Genomic DNA, 18,888 nt, shown 5'->3' with positions numbered 1-18,888 from the left:
CATGGTTGGCCCAACGTTGGCCCAACGGACAAAATTACGTTGGGCCAACGTCAGCACCCAACGTTGGCCCAACACAACAACAGTCGTTGGGCCAACGTTGGGCCAACGTCTGTTTGCTACCTGGGTATAGACTAAATGACAAGCTATGTTTAATCATGACACAATAAATAAAACAATAATCAATCTCATAATTAAAATTAGATAGTTCTGTTAGATGCAATGATGTTTATGAGTGACATGAAATAAAATAAATGTGTTTATTCTTTGAGGTTAACAGTATTCTTTAATTGAAGTAAACTTTGCTTGCTTATTATCTTGAAAATATCTTAAAGGGATAGTTCTGTCATCATTTACACACCCTCTGTTCCAAAGCTGTACAAATGTATTTGTTCTGTTCTGTACACAAACACAAAGGAATTTGACATTCTTCTAAATATCTTCCAAGCTAACAAAAAAAGGCCTCTGCAAACATATCCTGCACGTCCATATGGGTCCTCTTGACGAAATAATTATTTTGTGTAGGCTACTGCATAACAGAGAAATTTATACAGGTTTTTCATTTTTTGTGAGCTATGCATTTAAGCTCGATCTCTAGCTGTAGCCTAATTGCGGTGTTCATACAATTAAAACATTTAATTTAATTTGGGGCAGGAGACTTTAAAGAGTTGCAGGCCATATTTGTTCCATATTCGTGTGTAGTGCCAACACTTTTGATGTTTATATTGCCTGTTGTTCTCGTGAGCAACAAATTAAATCCATTTATAAATGATTAGCGTCTTTTATTTTGTAAAAAAAAAAAAAAAAAAAAACACTGAACTTCCTGTTTGTGTTTGGAAGGCTAATGCTGGCTTCACGTCGCTACTGAACGCGGATTCAGTTAGACAGCTGCTGCTGCTGCTTCTCACCATCAAACCGGGCAAAAATCGCATTTTTGAGCATGACTGAAAAAAAGAGGAGATAAATAGACCAGATTCTGCTTAACGGTTTACCTTAAATGTCTTGTTACAGCACTGTTGTGTCTACATCCTTGTAAAACAGTGGTGGGGTTGCTAACAGCTGATTGCTAGCTAGAGCTAGTGATCATAAAGAGTATACCATCATCATCATCTCTTCACATGCTACTGATCACTGAACGGCTCGACTCGTCTACATTTGAGCCATGATGCCTCTCAACAACCGCTGTTAAGATCATAACTAGTCTGCTGTGAGTGTTACAGCCAATCTGTTGTGGATTTTTGTCCATTGTTTGGTGTGTTTATGGAGCTTTCCTTCGGTTTTTACCTCCTTGAGCTGTTCTTCAGTTTGTTTTTTTGACAGCCATGATAAGGGTTATGATAGTTTAGATGGTTTTGCATGTAATGGCAAAGTGACGACCTCGTTCTTTGTCTCATAGATGTTTATTATTGTATATATTCTTTGCACAGGAGTGAGTGATGATTGTGTGTTGATGCCTCAAACAAGAGTATCAGGACAGAGGGAGTCAGTGTATTACCTTCCCTTGGTGTATATCTCAGTGTCCTGGACATGATGGGCCCACTGCGGAAGGTCAACAGGAGTCATAGTTTGGGGGGAGGAATGTTTAGCTCTCTCGGATATGAGGAACTCAAAGACTACATCAACGAGCTCTCACATGAGGTGCTCTGCCACATATTCCGGTTAGTACAGCACCCCACCATATTGTTCATTCAACGCTATTATCATCCATCTGTTTGCCTAACTGTCATAGGTTACACACAATCTGCAATGATTTGACTTGAATTATAAAGCTTAAGTCTATCTCCCATCAGATACTTACCCATGCAGGACATCATGTGTATGGAGTGTCTTTCACGGAAACTGCGGGAGGCGGTGACTCTGTACTTGCGGGTAGTGAAGGTGGTGGACCTTTGTGCCAGCCGGTGGTGGGAGTACATGCCTTCAGGTAGATGACACACTTGATGCTTCTGCTCTGTCAAAGTAAACATCGAATATATGTGTCGTCCTTAAGTATGAATTGTCTGCCCATAAAACCTTTGTTCATCTTCGGAACACAAATTATGGATATTTTTAATGAAATCCGAGAGGTTTCTGAACCAGCCATAGGCAGCAATGTCGTTGCAACTTTCAAGACTCAGAAAGGTAGTAAAGACATAGTTAAAATAGTCCATGTGACTTCAGTGGTTCAACCGTAATGTTATGAAGAACTTTTTTGCGCACAAAAACAAAACAAAAAATAACAACTTTATTCAAGAATTTCTTCTCGTCTGTGTCAGTCTCCTATGCTGTAGACATTGTAAACACAGTGCAGCGCTTCCAGGTTCTATGTCAGAACACCGGCTCACCATTGGCCAACCAATACATGTGATGCTGATGCAGAACCTAGACAATAATGAGGCTTGTTAGAGCGCAATTCCATAAAAGCACAGATGGGAGTGGATGGTTCTGTCCGTGAACTACTGACGACACGCAAATTAAAGCACACAGCTGGATCATTTCCATGCAATATATCCATTAGCGTCTGGTTTAAAACATGCTATTTTTGGGGAGTAAATAATGGAGCGAACACCAGTAAATTTATGAGCAAATTTATAATCCTCACAGTAATTTTTTTGGTCAAAAAAAGGTTTGCGCTGGCGCAAGCTGTTAGTAAAACTGGTCTTTCGTGTACTACTCTGAGTTCTGTTTAACCATAGACTAAATATATATATATATATATATATATATATATATATATATATATATATATATATATATAGTGGTTGATGTTGGTATCTAGAGAGCAAGATGATCAGTGGCTAATATAATGCCAAAATAATACATTTTTGTTTTTATTATGAAAAGTTGTATGTATAAAAAATATTATTTTAGTACAATATTTATTCAGTTCACAAAAATGTTGTAAATATTGAGTTTTGGAATGGATAAAATGGAAAACTTGTGTAAGTCAGATTAATTATCGGGCAATGCCAGACAATGAGTTCAGGTTGGCCAATTAATAAGCCATGAAATGTTATTGTCATTCCTAATTACTATTGTTTGAACTGTCATGTGTCTGTGACTTAGGTTTCACAGACTCCAGTTTCCTTATGTTGATGAAGAAGATGCCTGATTTGGAGCAGCTGTATGGTCTTCATCCACGTTACTTAGAGAGAAGGAGGGTCAGAGGTTATGAGGCCTTCAGTATTCCTGGTGTTTTGGAGGCTCTACAGGCTTGTCCCAACCTTATAGTGAGTTCATGTTAGAGATAATTGACATTTCAGTTTATAAACTTATTTATAGTGTCTGTTTTCTACTACAGTTGAAACTTGAAAGTAATAAAATCTGCACTTACAGGGAGTTGAGACCTCCCATTTGGAGTTGGTGGAGGCCGTATGGAACTACATGCCTCAGGTTCACATTCTAGGGAAGTTCAGGAACCGAAACGGGGCCTTTCCTATTCCCTCGGAAAACAAACTTACCATTCCTGCTGCAGCTAAAATCCAGACGCTCCATCTTGTTGGTGAGGTTCAGATTGCCTCCATTGTGCAAACCTTTTTCCCGTCATCTCGCTCATATTTTGTCACAAACCTTTCTGTTTGAACTTTATTATAGGTGTCAATGTGCCAGAGATCCCCTGTCTGTCCATGCTCAGACATCTGTACCTGAAGTGGGTGCGCCTCACTAAGCCTCAGCCCTTTAAAGACTTTCTCTGTGTGAACTTGCGTACATTCGTCATGAGGAACTGCGCCGGTCCCACTAATTCTCTTAAGTATGTGCCTCTTGTCACTGGCCTGGCCTCCGCCCGCAACTTAGAGCAGCTAGAGCTGGTGAGGGTGCCCTTCTTAGGTGGACTGATTCAGCATGTGGTGGAGGATAGCTGGAGGTCAGGTAACCACAACATTTTTCCAGCTCCTTATTAATATGAGGCATATTAAATAATATATTATTGTGTTGTAATACATAGTCAGAACTTTTGTTGTATTTGTCATTGACCACATGTATGAAATACTGATATTGTGTTGTCGACATATTTTGAGCAGTGTCCACTACTAAACATTCCTGCTTTGTGGCATATTGTCTAATGTACATCTCTTCTAGGTGGATTTCGTAATTTGCACACAATTGTTTTTGGTGCCTGTAAAAATGCACTTGAAGTGGATCTGGGCTACCTCATCATTACTGCAGCTCGCAGGTAAATCTGTGTTTAAATGTTTAAAGGGGGGGTGAAACACTCAGTTTCAGTCAATCTCATGTCAATCTTGAGTACCTATAGAGTAGTATTGCATCCTTCATATCTCCGAAAAGTCTTTAGTTTTATCATATTTATAAAAGAAATATGGGCTGTACCGAGTCTTTCCGGAAAAAACCGAGCGCCTGGAGGCGTATCGTGTGGGCGGAGCTAAAGAATGATGAGCGCGCAAAGCGGTGACGTCCTCAAGCGTGGAGAAACCCATCTATCTCAGCTAATACAGATAATGATCCACAATCAAATCTGAGGCTGAAATAAATTGAACAGGAGAAACGGCAACATCAGGATGTCCATCTCTGTGGTATGTACTCTATTTAGGGGCCTTTGTGTGCAGTTTATGAGGACATGATTCGGTTTATGGACTATTGTATGTGACTAGACCTTAGAGGTAGCAAGCAAAACGGTTTTGCACGTCAGAGTCAGACTAGTGTAACGTTATACAGAACAACAATGGAGTAACCGTTAGCGCATTTGAATGACGAAGCACGCGATCGTATCGTTTACTGATGTTTACTCATGCGACGGTAGCCAATAGCAGAGACATTTGAAGTTGATTTACTCACCGGCATCTTCCAAAGCAGGACCGCTCTGTCAAAAACACACTTCTTTGGTATGATTTGGTGAAGTCCTGTGACAGCAGTGACCGTGGAAATCCACTTTGCGACGCGACTGAAGCGATGCCTTGAAGCTTCCCGTCATTTCTGCGTTCAAATCGGTTCAAATGCAGCGCTGCCTTCCCGGAATGCTGTGCTGAAGTGCTGAAGTCGCTCGACGTCACCCATAGGAATAAAGTGGAGCACGGCGCGCCACATAACTGTTCACGGACGACTGGATCTGCACCTGAGAGACTGTTTACAGCGTGCATTTCCTCTCTCTCCCTCTAGTGACGCGCGCGCACCCTTCCGGGAGAAGAGCCTGTACAGCCCATACAAGGACCTTCCGCTCTATTTAACGTCAAATAGACCCATACTCGAAAAAAACTCGCCGAAACTTGTGAGAAACCGGAAGGAGTATTTTTAACACAGAAATACTCCATCAAACGTCCAACATTAGTTTTTGAAACTTTGTCTATGTTTAGGATGGGAATCCAAGTCTTTAACAGTGTAAAAAGCTCAGTATGCATGAAACAGCATTTCACCCCCCCTTTAAAGAATATTATAAACTTATATTGACCTGTTCCTTTTTAAAACTAGAGACAGTAATACAATCGACTTTGGTTGTCCAGGTTGCATGAAGTTCGAATCCAGCCTTCTTTAACCAAAGATGGGGTGTTTTCTGCACTGAAGATGGCAGAACTGGAGTTCCCCCAGTTTGAGACTTTGCACCTCGGATATGTTGATGAATTTCTGTTGCAATGTAAGTCATTAGCCCTCTTCGGATGGTAATTGTTTCTCATGGGTGTCATAAGATATTTTCATCATTGACAGGGGCTAGTCTGTGTTTTTTAATGCCATCCGAATCCAGAATGTCGTGTTTTTCTCCCACCACCCATGTAAAAATCCCTGGCCAAATTACCTACTTTTTTTTGTTTGTTTTACAAACACCAAGGTCTTGTGGTTATTTAATTGCTGTCGGTATCCACATCTCTGAGTTTTCAAGAAGAGATCACTTCAAAATTAACTTTTTATATCCTTCTTGACCACTGCAGAGTACTGTATCGTTGCGCTTTGATATAATTTGGATGCATTTTAAAGGTCTAGCCTTTTATTACTAAAATGCTGGCAAGTGTTTGTGGTTTTAAAGCTACACTGTGTGATATTTTCCCCCATCTAGCGGTGAAAAGGTATATGATCATCCAGTGAATATTAGTTTCAGTTCCTCTCAATTCCGATTTCGTTTTAACTCCTACGGTGGCCGATTTAGTCCAAGATTAACATGGCAATCCCCCTCTTCACATTCGACACGGTGCCATCAAGTGTTAAAACGCGAAAGGCGAAGCTTGAATTTACTGGTATGTCCCTCTTTGGCTAATGTACTTTCAAGATGGAGGGGCAACATGGCGACCAGCATTCGAACCCGTCACCCGTATGTATTTTCAATGGCATATTATAAACTTACGAGAATACTTTATTACGTAAAAGAAGTAAATATACATTAATGAGCACAAATATTTTTTAAAGAACTAAGTGTTTTTAACTAAGAATAAACAAAAAAAGTTACACAGTGTAGCTTTAACATGGACAAAAGTATTTAAATGATTTATGTAATGTAAAAAAATTCCAGTTTCCAGTCCCCTCACAGTGATAGCCATTTTCATCATATTATGCATAAAATTAATACTAATTGTTTACATATTATGAATGAATAAAAATGTTTCACACAGGTAACATGAGCCATGCTGAGTTAGTGAAATACGGTCTTGCTGATGTAATTGAAAATCCAGGAATCATAACAGACATTGGAATGAAGGCTGTCAATGAGGTGTTCACCTCCATCAAGTATTTGGTCATTTATAATTGTCCACATCTTCACAACCCACACAACTGGATCACAGGTAATGGATTCACCATCATTTCTTTTATGCATTACTTGAGCTAATGATGAAGCTCAATCTTTTAAATTTAAAATGTACCATTTCTATAGTAGTATCTAGAACATCCTCAACTTTACAGTTGATTTGAAACATTTGAGTATTCATTTTTATATATGACTGATAAGCCACTCTTTGTTAAAGACCACTCACGCTGGAGTCGGTTGGTGGACCTCACTCTGGTGCGCTGTCATGCTATTAAGCTGGAGTCATTTAGTCAGTTCATTGAGATGCTTCCCAGCCTGGAATTCATCTCTCTGGATCAGATGTTTCGTGAACCTCCCAAGGTGAGCATGGTAGCCCGAGAAAACAGAGTGGACGGTTGTATACTTTGACTATCGCTTAGCTATCATTACCATTGGTGGTAAATGGACAGTTTAGGGTCTTTTCACAGATATTACCATCTACTTATCACAATGTATGTACTTGTGAACTGTAAAGAAATTACAATATGAATGAAAATAGCTATGATATAATATGAATTATTAAGAATGAGTTATGCATTAAATTTGTTTGCTGCAGGGCTGTGCCCGTGTAGGACTCAGTGCGGGCACAGGTATTGGGGTATCATCGGCCCTGGTCAGCAATCAGAATTCCAACAATGATAATGACAACAATAACAACAACAATCACCAGAACAATAACGACGCAAACATTCCACCAAATAACAACAACCAGGTCGAAGATGTGCCTCAGCAACACCACCGTGGCCCAGAGGGTGCGTATATACACTACCGATCAAAACTTTTGAATCATTTCTGAAAGATCATGTGACACTGAAGACTGGAGTAGTGATGCGGAAAATTCATCACAAATTGCCATCACGGGAATGTTTTAAATGTTAAAATATATTTAACAATATCACTATTTTTACTGTATTCCTGATTAAGCTAATGCAACCTTAGTGAGCCTAAGAGACATCTTTCAAAAATAAATCTGACTGCAAACTTTTTAACGGTCTAGTGTTTTTTGCTTGTTGAAAGGTTTGAATTGACTTTTCTGACTTCAATCAGAGATTCCTAATGTGGAGGGCATGGTGGCAGACAACATGGAGCCTGAGCCTATTTTTGTGGCTGTCAATCCAGAGGAAGAGACCCAGGGTTCTGTCCAGACTACTAATCCTTCACTTGATCAAGATGAGGAGCAAGCAGGTCTGAAGAAACCCTGTAAAAAACTGAACGGCGTTTAATGAGTAGCCATTCATTTCTTTCTCTTTTATGATTTAATTTAGGCCCTAGCGGAGTACAAACTGCAGTGAAGAAGCAGTCGGTTGTGGTGTCAGACTCGGACAGTGAAGACGAGTACAGTCCACTCAGGACGCCGGCTGCTGCCAGCTCTCATGAGGCAGAAGCCCAGGGGAAGAGCAGCACAGCTGTGACTCCACATGGTAGTTGAGATATAAAATCATCATAGCCTCTGCAGCAGTTCACATTTTTTATCAATATAATACATCCTTGCTGAATAAAAGTAATGGTAGTGTACATTTCAAAGTGTGGTGTAACACAGAGTGTTTATGTTTTTGAACAAAACCTTGGACTGAGTTGAGCAGGTTAATGACACTTGTCTTGTGTAGAGCTGCCTTTGAAGTCATTTCATAATTGATGAACTTTGCAACATTGACAGTTATTGAACTGAATTAAATCAACATTAAATTAAGCTGAATAATGATAATGGTGTCCTCTATAGAGCTGCTTTATAGCTGATTTGAATTTGTTTCTTTCTTAATATGCAAAATTGAGACATTGAACATAAATCAAATTGAACTAAATTTATATGAATATTGACAATTGTATTCTGTAGAGCTGCTTTACAGCTGAAATCATTTCATAATATCATCATTTGCAATAATGTTATTTTCCTGTTTATTTCTGTGAAGCTGTAATGTTTTAATTGCCATATAAATAAATGAGATATGACCTAAATTAAATCAAATTAAATAAAAATGTGTAGAATTAACAGTAAACAGCAGTTAATTCTCAGCTGCGTGTCCTCTTATATTGCCGTTTAATGAACAGATAGTCTAAATGATGCCGAGATATCAAATGAGCCAGAAAAACTTCTAGTGTAAAAACGGCCCTAGAAAGAAAAGCCTGCTTAAAATATATACCAAACAAATCTCATTTTAATGGCTAACTATATGATTGTTCTAAATTCACAGGTAAAGGGAAAACTCCGCTGCGTAGACGTGGACCGCAGCCTCAGGAGCTCAGCTGTGAGAAAGGCTGCCAGGTAACCAGTGAGCAAATCAAGGCTGACATGAAAGCAGCCACTGAGACGGCTGAGCGTGGGGCAAGAGACAGAAACAGTGGAACTGGGCCTGCTTCCGGCTACGCTGCCAGCAGCTGTGTTTGCTCCATCCGCTGGAGGGATGACTCGGCCAATCCGGACAACCAGGGTGGGGCGGGTAGAGTGGAAGATGACATGGTGAGGACTCGCTGCACGTGCAGCAGGTCTCGTCCCGGCTCAGAAAACAGGACTCCTAGTGGCCACAGTCTGCCAGCAGGTGATGAGAACTACAGACCAGAATGTCACAGCCCGGAGCAGAGAGCTGGGGGAGATGAGATGGAGGACAATCACTTTAACGCTCCACCCAGGACGCCGAGCTCATCTGAGGGGTATATTGAAAGGACTGCAGTCCACCAGCAAGGCTTGTCACACAGAAACCCTACGGACGAGTTCCCCAGGAGACCTGTCACTCGTGCCCGCAGCAGACTTTCCTCTGTGCCCCTGGTTTGTGAGTCAGGTAAGACGAGAGCTGAGGTTCCTCACAGTGGGACATCGGAGAATCAATTGAGCAATGAAAAAAAGGCACAGTTGGGCAAAGGCTGTTCCTCGGGTGTGCAATTTGTGCATAATAAAAGCAGATGGAGGTATGCTGGGGGTCTGGATTACTCCACTGCTAGTCTATATTTGTAACTATACTGCAGTATATCTCCATGTGTTCATGACATTTAGATTAAGTGGCAGCACCCATTTGACTCCTAGTGAACCTGAGTGCTAAGAAGGGCAAATGTTTTTTTAACCACTTATGGTGTACAACATGGATACAAGTGGATACATTTATTTCAGAGATTGTTAACACGTTTTCAGGCAACACTCAGATTTCTCTAAGAAAGTTCAGAACTCAGATGTCTTTCTAAGCATGAAGTATAATATATGACTATAACATTCAATATTACCATTGAAATAACTTACTAAGTTTTTTTTATGTTTAATTTTATTGTTTATTAAGGCTGCATTTATTCGATGAAAATACAGTAACAGTATTATAGTCAAATATTATTCTTAGTTCATAAGAACAGAATTTATTTTAAATAGAAATCTGTTATAACGGCATAAATGTCCTTACTGTCACTTGTGATTTATTTTTAAGGCCAGTTCATACTGCACTTACAAATGGTTTTGTTGGATCAGTGTGTTACCCCTGTTGGTTTGTCAGGTCTTGGAATGTCTGAGAAGTGCAAACTGTAATCTGGTGACTGTCGGCATTGGTCTGTGTCTGTCGGTGCAATTTGAATTAGACTGTGCGTCGTTGAAAGTATTATCTCTTACAAAAAATATCTTACTGACCCCAACGTTAGTGTATGAATGGTACTGTATGTGCAAATGCATTTACTGTTTAAATTTATTCAAGTTTCATCACGTTTTGAAAGACACAAAAGCATCATAAAGGAGTCATGTACAGAAATCTGTGTTTATGTGCACTGAGAATTTTAACATCCCTCGAGTAGCCATGTTCAGTTCATGAACAAGTCATTCTTTTGAGCTGAATCGGTGAAGTCCAGCAATTTTTTAAAAAACACACAAGGATAATTTATATTGTTTTGTTACCCGTGATATGCAAAATAGTTATTTGAGATTTAGACAAGATGAATCAGTCTATCAGTAAGACTTTACTTTTCACTATGCCTCATCATCACCTGTTGGTCTGTCCAGAACTGCCCAAAGCAAAGCCCCGGGCTGCGGTGAAGAGAAAACGTATGGCAGACAAGTCCACCAGCACCAGTGACCCTGTAACTGAAGATGACCATGTGCAGGTAGGTCCATAATCTTGTTTCATTTAACTATATGTTTATTTAATGTAGAACACACAAGTGTCCAAGAGTGTTCAGATATTTTTGTGACCAATCTGTTGAAACGAAACACAATTATTTTTCACATCATAAAGGTGCTCAGCCTTAAATCCAAAAACCTGGTAGGAATCACACTTACGAACTGTGGCATCACAGACCTGGTCCTTAAGGAGTGCCCCAAAATGATGTTTGTCCACGGTGAGTTTATAGCAGAAAACACTGACATCAACAAACGAGTCAGACTGTATCAGATCCTTATGTGTATTTTGATTCTTTTCTCCCAAGCGACACGCTGTAGGGTACTAAAACACTTAATGGTGGAAAGTGCCCCCATAGTAAACCGCTTTGACTACGCACAATGTAAGAAGTTGGACATGGAGCAGGTGCTTGACCAGATCTTACGGATGCCCCCGGAGAGAAACCGCATCATCTACATGAGGCCTATGCAGCAGGTCAGTGTTGTTCTTAAAGGGATAATTCACCCCAAAATGAAAATTACCCCATTATTTTCTCCCCCTCAAGCCATATATGTGTATTTGTCTTTCTTCTTTTAGACGAACACAATTAAAAAATGTCCTGGTTCTTCCAAGCTTTATAATGGCAGTGAACTCGAAGTTTGAAGCCTAAAAAAAGTGCATCCATCCATTATAAAAGTAATTCACACGGCTCTGGGGGGTTAATTCTGAAGTGAATAGTTCGGAATTTGTTATAAAGTAAAATATCTACCTTCCGTATTCAATTTACGAAAAAAGTGTAACTGGTGAGACAATGATGTTGGACGTAGCGCAAGCGTTTTGAACTGCCAGAAGCTAGATATTTTACTTTATAAAGTTTTAAATATGGATATTTTTCTTACAAAAACCTTTATTAACCCCTCTGAGCCGTCTTTCGTGAGCACTAAATCAGCTTTTTAGAATAATTTCTAAAGGATCATGTGACACTGAAGACTAGAGTAATCATGATGCTTTGCCATCACAGGAATAAATTACATGTAGAACATTTTAACTTTGTACTAATATTTTACTGTATTAACTGCACTATAAATTGTTAATGTTTTGCATAGTATTTAACCCTGGTTTTCATGCAAATGTGCAATCTAATTTACATACAATATACTATAGTTGGATTTATTTATTTTAGTTTTATAACCTGTAAAGGTTATTTGAGGTGTTTAAATCACAATATGTTGCATTTATGTTGTTTTCGACATTCGTCTCCAGATTGATTCTCTGGCTCTGGAGAAAAAGCTCTTCAGTGGTCCTTACCCATACCATATTGCTATAATACATGAGTTCAGCAATCCACCCAATGTTAGGAACAAGGTGCGCGTACGTAGCTGGATGGACACCATTGCCAACATTAGCCAGTGAGTGAACTACATTGCCCATACAGTGTTGGTAAAACTAATGGAACTTTTTGATTTTTAACTTTTTAAAGTACATGTTTTATCTGTTTTATATCAGGAATAAGAATATTTCAACAGTTGTAACAGATATAGACCAAGAATACCAATCTTTGTCTTGCATTTGTTTAGTGTGCATTGTCTTTATAATGCCGTATATACAAAATAATAATGTCTAATTTCTTGTGGCTTGTTTTGTTACAATTGGATTCTGCAAAAATGATGCTGACTTTCCAAATGATTCATCTGATTCCGGCGTTGTCCACCAGATGGCACTATTTTCATATCGTGATAGATAGATCCAAAAGCTCAACAATCTGTGTTTTTGTCCTTTCACAAGAGAACTCATCAAGTATGAATTCTTTCCGGAGGCCACACGGACGGAAGAGGATGTAAAGAAGTACCCCAGTTATCCCTGGGGCCGAGACATCTACACATTAGAGGGTGAGAGGAAACAGATCAGAGTCCTTTGAGACAAGCTCCAAGTTCCCCTCACTTCCTCTGGAAACGCAGTTTTAGTGTTGTGTGAGAGAATGGAGAGAGATATTTACACTTGCATTGACATTTCCCAAATCCCTTACATAAAGCTAATTATCGTAATAGATTAAAATTAGCTGGCTCCCATAATGTTAAATCGGGCCATAAATGTTTACAAGATGCTTTTGAGTTTTAAAGAAATACAAAAGTGATGGCATTCGATCTTTCCCACGCTCCCTATGCTTTAGGAGTAGTAGACGGGGCGCCGTACTCAATGATGACAGATTTCCCGTGGCTTCGCTCTTTACGCACAGCAGAGCCCAACAGTTACGCTCGATACGACTTTGAGGATGATGAGAGCAGTAAGTAACACACTGTCCATGATAAAGTTACGAAGTTGGGGTGTTTTGAACCTTTGTTCAACCATGTTTTCTCATCTTGGTTAAATTTAGTTTTTTACTACCCATCCACTGTTTAGCGTACCGTTCAAAAGTATGGGATCTGCAAGATTTTTTAAAGTATTTTTGGAAGTATCTTATAGTCAACAAGGCTGCATTTATTGGATCAAAAACACTGGTGAAATACTAATATTGTGAGTTTTTTTTATTTTAAAATATAATTTATTCTTATGATTGCAAAGTTTAAAGGGATAAGATCCCTCAGTACTTCTATCTTTTTCCGATGTCAAAATGAGACATTTTTAAAAACGTCCAACATTTGCTCCTCCATATAATGGCAGTGAATAACGACCAGGCTAAAACTTAAAAAAAAGGATATAAAAAGTATACTGCTATGATACAGTGAGAAGCGTGCCATATATGGAAAGTGTTCAGGAGTCATACAATAAGGTTTTGTGAGAAAGAAACCGTATTATTCAGTCAAAACACTGAGCTCGGCCATTACTGTCCGTGTTCCTGGGAGTGTGTGAGCCGTCAGCAGCCGCTCACGCTTACTATAACTCACACTGTTGTCTTGACATTCAGAATAAGCACATCCACCATTTTGAGAAATCAGGCTCAATAGAAACAAATGTGACTGTCGTCTCTTCTACACTGTAAAAAAAATCCAACTTATGTTTTGTATGACAAATTCAGCGTTTAAAGTTTATTCAACTATTTCACATGAAAAAAGTTGAGATCTCGAACAAAGTTTGTACAACTATTGACCCTAAGTTGAGAAAACTCAAAAATGTTCTGCAGCTGGTTGCCTTAAACTTTTTTTTTTTTTACAGTGTATATGGTAAATAATCAGGAAAAATACTACTAATAAGGTAAACCTCCTGAAGTAAATGTTGTGTTCTGGTTGAGATTTCAAAACAGTGTTTGTTTGAAATCTTTTGTATCATTAAATGTCTTTACTGTCACTTGTGATCAATTTCTTAAAATAGTAATCTTACTGACCCCAAACTTTTGAATGTGGTATATATTTCTAATATGTCCCTCAGTCAAAAAATAGCCCCTTTTTTAAAAAACAAACAAAAAGATATCTAACTCTGAAATGTTACTTTCCGTCAGCTACTATCTACGCACCACGGCGTAAGGGACAGCTCTCGGCCGACATCTGCATGGAGACGATCGGCGAGGAGATCTCAGAGCGACGGCAGACACGTAGGGGCGTTTTCCAGCGCGTGGTGGTCGTCTTCATCCACTACTGTGACGTTCGGGGGGAACCGGTGGATGATGACTACATCTAGAATGCTTATCTTCAGGTCCTGGAGAAGCTGGAGAGAGGTGTGGTGAGCTCTTTAGCCCTCTTCCAGGCTCTGACCACCTCTTTGTGAGAACAGCGAGGGATCTTAGACACCTCTGTGTGGAATACCAAGGCATTTCCAGGTGCCTTTATCTCAGAGTTGACCTTGAAACAAAGTAATTGCTTTCAATCAGCCATTGTCTTTTATTTTATTCTAGACTAATGAACTGTAGAGTAATGGTTTCACCAGGCTGCTTTGCTTATGCTCATTGACTGAAGGATGAATGGCAAGCCTTCCATGGAGCAGCAGCACACTTACAGTAAAGAGGGGTGATGGTGTCAGCAGTTGTTGGTAAAAAAAAGACATGCAGAGTCACAAAAGGTGGCATATGAAATGACTTGTTTGGTTTTTGGTGGAGACATAAAGATCATCTTTGGTAGATTTTTTTTTTCTTTTCAAAGCCAGGCAGGGTGTTTGGCCACTTGGTATGATTTCTTAGTGTGTATCTGCACCGTTACAGGCAATATCATCGTTCTAGGGTTGTTGTTGTTTGTACCTCGTATGTTTTCAGAGACCTTATATATATTATTTTCTTACCTTTCCCCTAGAGGTTGGCTTGTGTGTTCTTCACTATTAACAGTGTTGGTTTCAGTTTAATCCAGAACCTGGTGAAGAGATTAAATGTTTCTTGTCCCATTAGAGGACCTTGGCAGAATTGGTGAGTAAATGTACTGTGGTCTTCATCGTGCTAAAAACAAACAAACAAGAAAAGTAACAAAGATGCAAAGAGTAGTTGAGAGGATTTTTGTTTTTTCCCTTTCCTTGGACTCACATTTTATGGAACTCGAGTAGGGTAGTTTTAAATCAGAAGCACAGTGGATAGAGTTGCCAGGCATATCCCTTATTCATCTTCAGATGACTTGACCCACATTCTCTTCGCTCGCTCTCTTCAGAAATGGCCCTGTGCCATTAACCTGCATTATAACCTACACCAGAGATAACAGAGTCAGCATTATTTGTTTCTGGATTGTTTCTTTCCTCTTTCTTGCCTTGTCCTTAACATAGTTGTTTAACATTTAAAATCGACAAATGGACATAAAATAAATTGCACAATGACCGTCTACTTGGTGCAGGATAGATTTCAGCAACTGGTGTAGTAGAGAAACTAGTCTAATTTAGAGAGAGTTGCAAGTCCAGGAGGTATTAATGCACGAAAAACCCCATCTCGCTGCTCAACTTTGTGCTTTTCTGGGTGACCCACTCTGCCATGCTCCAAAACCTAAGAAACTCCATGGATTGAAACTGCACCCATGCTGAGCACTGCAGAAACGTGTACAAAGTTCATGTACAGATATTCTGTATTTAAATGATCTTCCAAGATTTGTTTTATATGTTTATATAAAAGAATAAATATTTCACTAAGACTTTCTGTCATGACTATTTTTGTTGCATCTTATGTCAAATTGTGTATAGACCTTATTATGCATAATGATATAACTGTATTAGATACACATTTTAATAAGAAATTATTCAAAATCAGATCAATTTGCTAATTAATCATAGACCAATTTGAGACCAATTTCAAAAGACTAATTCACTCACAAGTCACAACACAACCTCATCGATCTTATTTTAAATGTATTTGATATTTTACATGTAAACCCTTGACTGTTTACATGTTCCATATAGACTCACTGTGAGTTTACACCAAGGACTACTAGTATAACGTTTTAATAATCATTCCAGTCAAGTTGACACCATAGCTAAGTCGACACCATAGCTAATACGGGCACAGAGGAATGATATTGTTGAAATCACTTTTAAATATAAAGAGATCTATACGAAACCTGTAAGTGCCCACACCAACTTTATAATGAGCAATCTCTGCAATCATGTTGTCTACTGTGTTAAATGATAAAGCTCATATATATTTCTAGCTATAGTAGTAAATTACTAGAATGCTAACTTAATCAATTCATTCACAAACACAGATGAGTGAGTCAATGAATCACTCAAGAAGGAAACACCAGTAGTCCGAAGTGATTCAACCTAAAACTCCATCTCAAGGACATCTAAAGCTGGACGTTTCTCAGTAACACACTACTCATTTTGAGGTATATTATGAGTTGTTGCAACTGTAATTCCTCACCATCAGTATGTTCGTCAACAAACTGATATCCATATTTTTAATTTATTGCAGTGCGCATGCAGGAACTGTATCAATAATAGTGCATACGGTAGCCCAGCACTAATGTGATTGACTGATGTAACAAATGTTTGTAAAACAAATCTTGCTCCATCCTTTATCTCTGCTCAAAGTAGTAAGAATGACAGACAATCTGCAGTAATAGACAAAGTTTTAGGTAAAAGTGGCCAACAGCTGCTTAGCAGAAGTATTTCAGTAAGAGTAACAACATGAGTTGGCCGGTTATCCAGAAACATACACAATTTAAAACACAAAACTATTCATTTTGAACACCTGGTAGAAAAAAATATACATCAATAACTATCCATACATACAGTTTTCTGTAAGTGATTCTGAGGAGCAGGCTGGTCCAAATAAACTGGGTACTGACCGCTCTTTCAAGAGCAAGTGTTTTGCAAATCTCCAAGATTTGAGAAGCAGTCGTCAGTAAAATGATTCATGCAATCAATCCATGCAAAGATAATCGATGACTCTTAGCTACATTACACTGCATGAAAGGGAATATTCGAAAAAACATAATGGACCACTTTAACAACTTATTAACCATAAATAGTTCTCACTTTAAAATAGGTCACAGAAAATTGGAACATTTCATTAAGTGCTTTAATCCAGCCTTTATTGAAAATTAATGACAAATTCATTAAACACACAGACGGGCTTAAGTATGTTTTATTAATACTTTCCATATAAATAATGTATAAATAATATATCATTATTTTGTATCTGTATATAAATAATGACCTATTGATTATTTGATTTGGTTGGTTGGTTTAAAGACATTTTCCGATATTCCGTGGCCTATTCTAAAGTGAGAACAATGTACTGTTGATAATGACAAACCATTGTCTAACTCTTTATATATGAGCTAATTAGACAATAATGATTTGTTAATTTATTATACTCTGGCAATGAAGGACTTACTGATAATCTATTAATATTACAGTTTTTTTTTTACTATTAACTATAAACTAGTAGGGTCTTTAAAGTTGAAGTACTTTATATTAAGTACTGTGTAGTTCATAAAAGCAGTATAACTCAGCTCTGATCTACAAATATCTGTTGCCTTGTTCCCAGCCCCTTCATAAGTTTACTTTCCTCTTTAAGTGTGCCTCAACAATGATTTTACACATAGCTGCACGTGCCTAATTACACAAGCAAAGTAGCAGTCAGTTTCTCAAATTGGTATTCAATTATTGTGTAAAAGTCCCACATGCCAGCCATACAGCAGACGTGTGTGTGTATAATAATCCATACTCAGACACGGGGCTACTACGTTTAATAACCTACAAGGCATGAGAGGAGAATTTGTCCACACGCTTGACTGTTGTATATGGCCCATTCTGGATTTAGTCTTGTCACATTGTTTACAACATGTCACTGACACCATGAAGGTGTTTAATGTTTCAGGTCATTTGTCGCTTAACACTGTATAAGCAGGAAGAGGAGAGATTTGTAGTTAGAGCAGAACCCCTCCTGTACTCAGTTCCTGTCTGAAAGGGCTGGCCAAATCTTTCTAAATAAAATCCAGCCAGTTTCACCAAGGGAAATCAATCTTATTGCTGACTTTTTTTTTCTTTTTTTGTCAGACACATGTTAACCAGTTTCGTCTGTTCTGAGCCAAACATGTATGCGAGTAAACACATGCATGTGGTTGCACTGCAGTCACTTCACATTCATCTGAAGTTTCTGTTTTTGATAAAGCTGGATTCCAGAAGTAAAAATCTTGTTCATTATATGGGTATTGATTTTTATCAATAACTTATAAATCTTTGAAGACCGAATTGCCGTGAGCTACAAGATTGTTAATCGTTGGCATGCTTTTGTTCAAGCCATCGGTCTGCATATTTTCAACATATTTTTTATATTAAAATGATTGTGTTAAAGTACTTTAATTAATGGCGAAAACCTACATTTCCCTAGCATGACAAGCCAGACCCACATCAAGATGTTTGGTCTGGAAACTCACCATTGACAGGGCTCAATCTGAGGGGCGGGATAAACGGTTGTCTTTCAAACTCCCTCTGCACGCGATAGGTAAGAGCTACCAGTGCTACAACCAACCAGAGCAGCGAAGGTGAAGCGGAGCTTGTTGATAGATTAAACCTTCGCCGTATCCGGTAGGCAAAAACTCCAAACACACAAATCTGATTCAAAAGACCGCCGTTCACTGTGTTTACTAGTAACACGCAAGCGCAATTCGGCCGTCATTATGTTAAGCCCCGCCCTCCCACTCTATACACAATGTGATTGGCCTGACCAGTGTTTGGTTTTTACAGCTCAGAATGTATTGAGACTTGCTAGAC

The 18,888-nt window shown here is 38.7% G+C and overlaps 1 protein-coding gene across 2 annotated transcripts; it reads left to right on the top strand.

Annotated features, from left to right (window-relative positions):
- The first annotated feature begins 130 nt into the window (after nucleotides 1–130).
- fbxo38 (F-box protein 38) lies at nucleotides 131–15,803 on the top strand. Of its 2 annotated transcripts, XM_067457412.1 has the most exons (21): nucleotides 131–1,204; nucleotides 1,425–1,655; nucleotides 1,788–1,921; nucleotides 3,043–3,206; nucleotides 3,313–3,478; nucleotides 3,571–3,846; nucleotides 4,057–4,150; nucleotides 5,433–5,563; nucleotides 6,531–6,701; nucleotides 6,882–7,024; nucleotides 7,260–7,455; nucleotides 7,751–7,888; nucleotides 7,969–8,124; nucleotides 8,896–9,480; nucleotides 10,674–10,774; nucleotides 10,906–11,008; nucleotides 11,096–11,262; nucleotides 12,031–12,176; nucleotides 12,553–12,656; nucleotides 12,938–13,051; nucleotides 14,204–15,803. In XM_067457412.1, exons 2-21 carry the CDS (start codon nucleotides 1,525–1,527, stop codon nucleotides 14,380–14,382), a joined length of 3,399 nt encoding a protein of 1,132 aa, XP_067313513.1. In that variant the 5' UTR covers nucleotides 131–1,204; nucleotides 1,425–1,524; the 3' UTR covers nucleotides 14,383–15,803. The 2 variants fall into 2 exon arrangements, with proteins under 2 accessions (XP_067313513.1, XP_067313514.1); XM_067457413.1 differs by having other exon boundaries at nucleotides 131–1,655.
- Nucleotides 15,804–18,888: the final 3,085 nt, after the last annotated feature.

This window comes from Pseudorasbora parva, chromosome 11, assembly GCF_024679245.1.
Source record: "Pseudorasbora parva isolate DD20220531a chromosome 11, ASM2467924v1, whole genome shotgun sequence".
In the NCBI taxonomy this organism is placed as follows: Eukaryota; Metazoa; Chordata; class Actinopteri; order Cypriniformes; family Gobionidae; genus Pseudorasbora; species Pseudorasbora parva.
The sequence above is the reverse complement of the archived record's forward strand: the minus strand, read 5'-3'. Positions and strand labels throughout refer to the sequence as shown.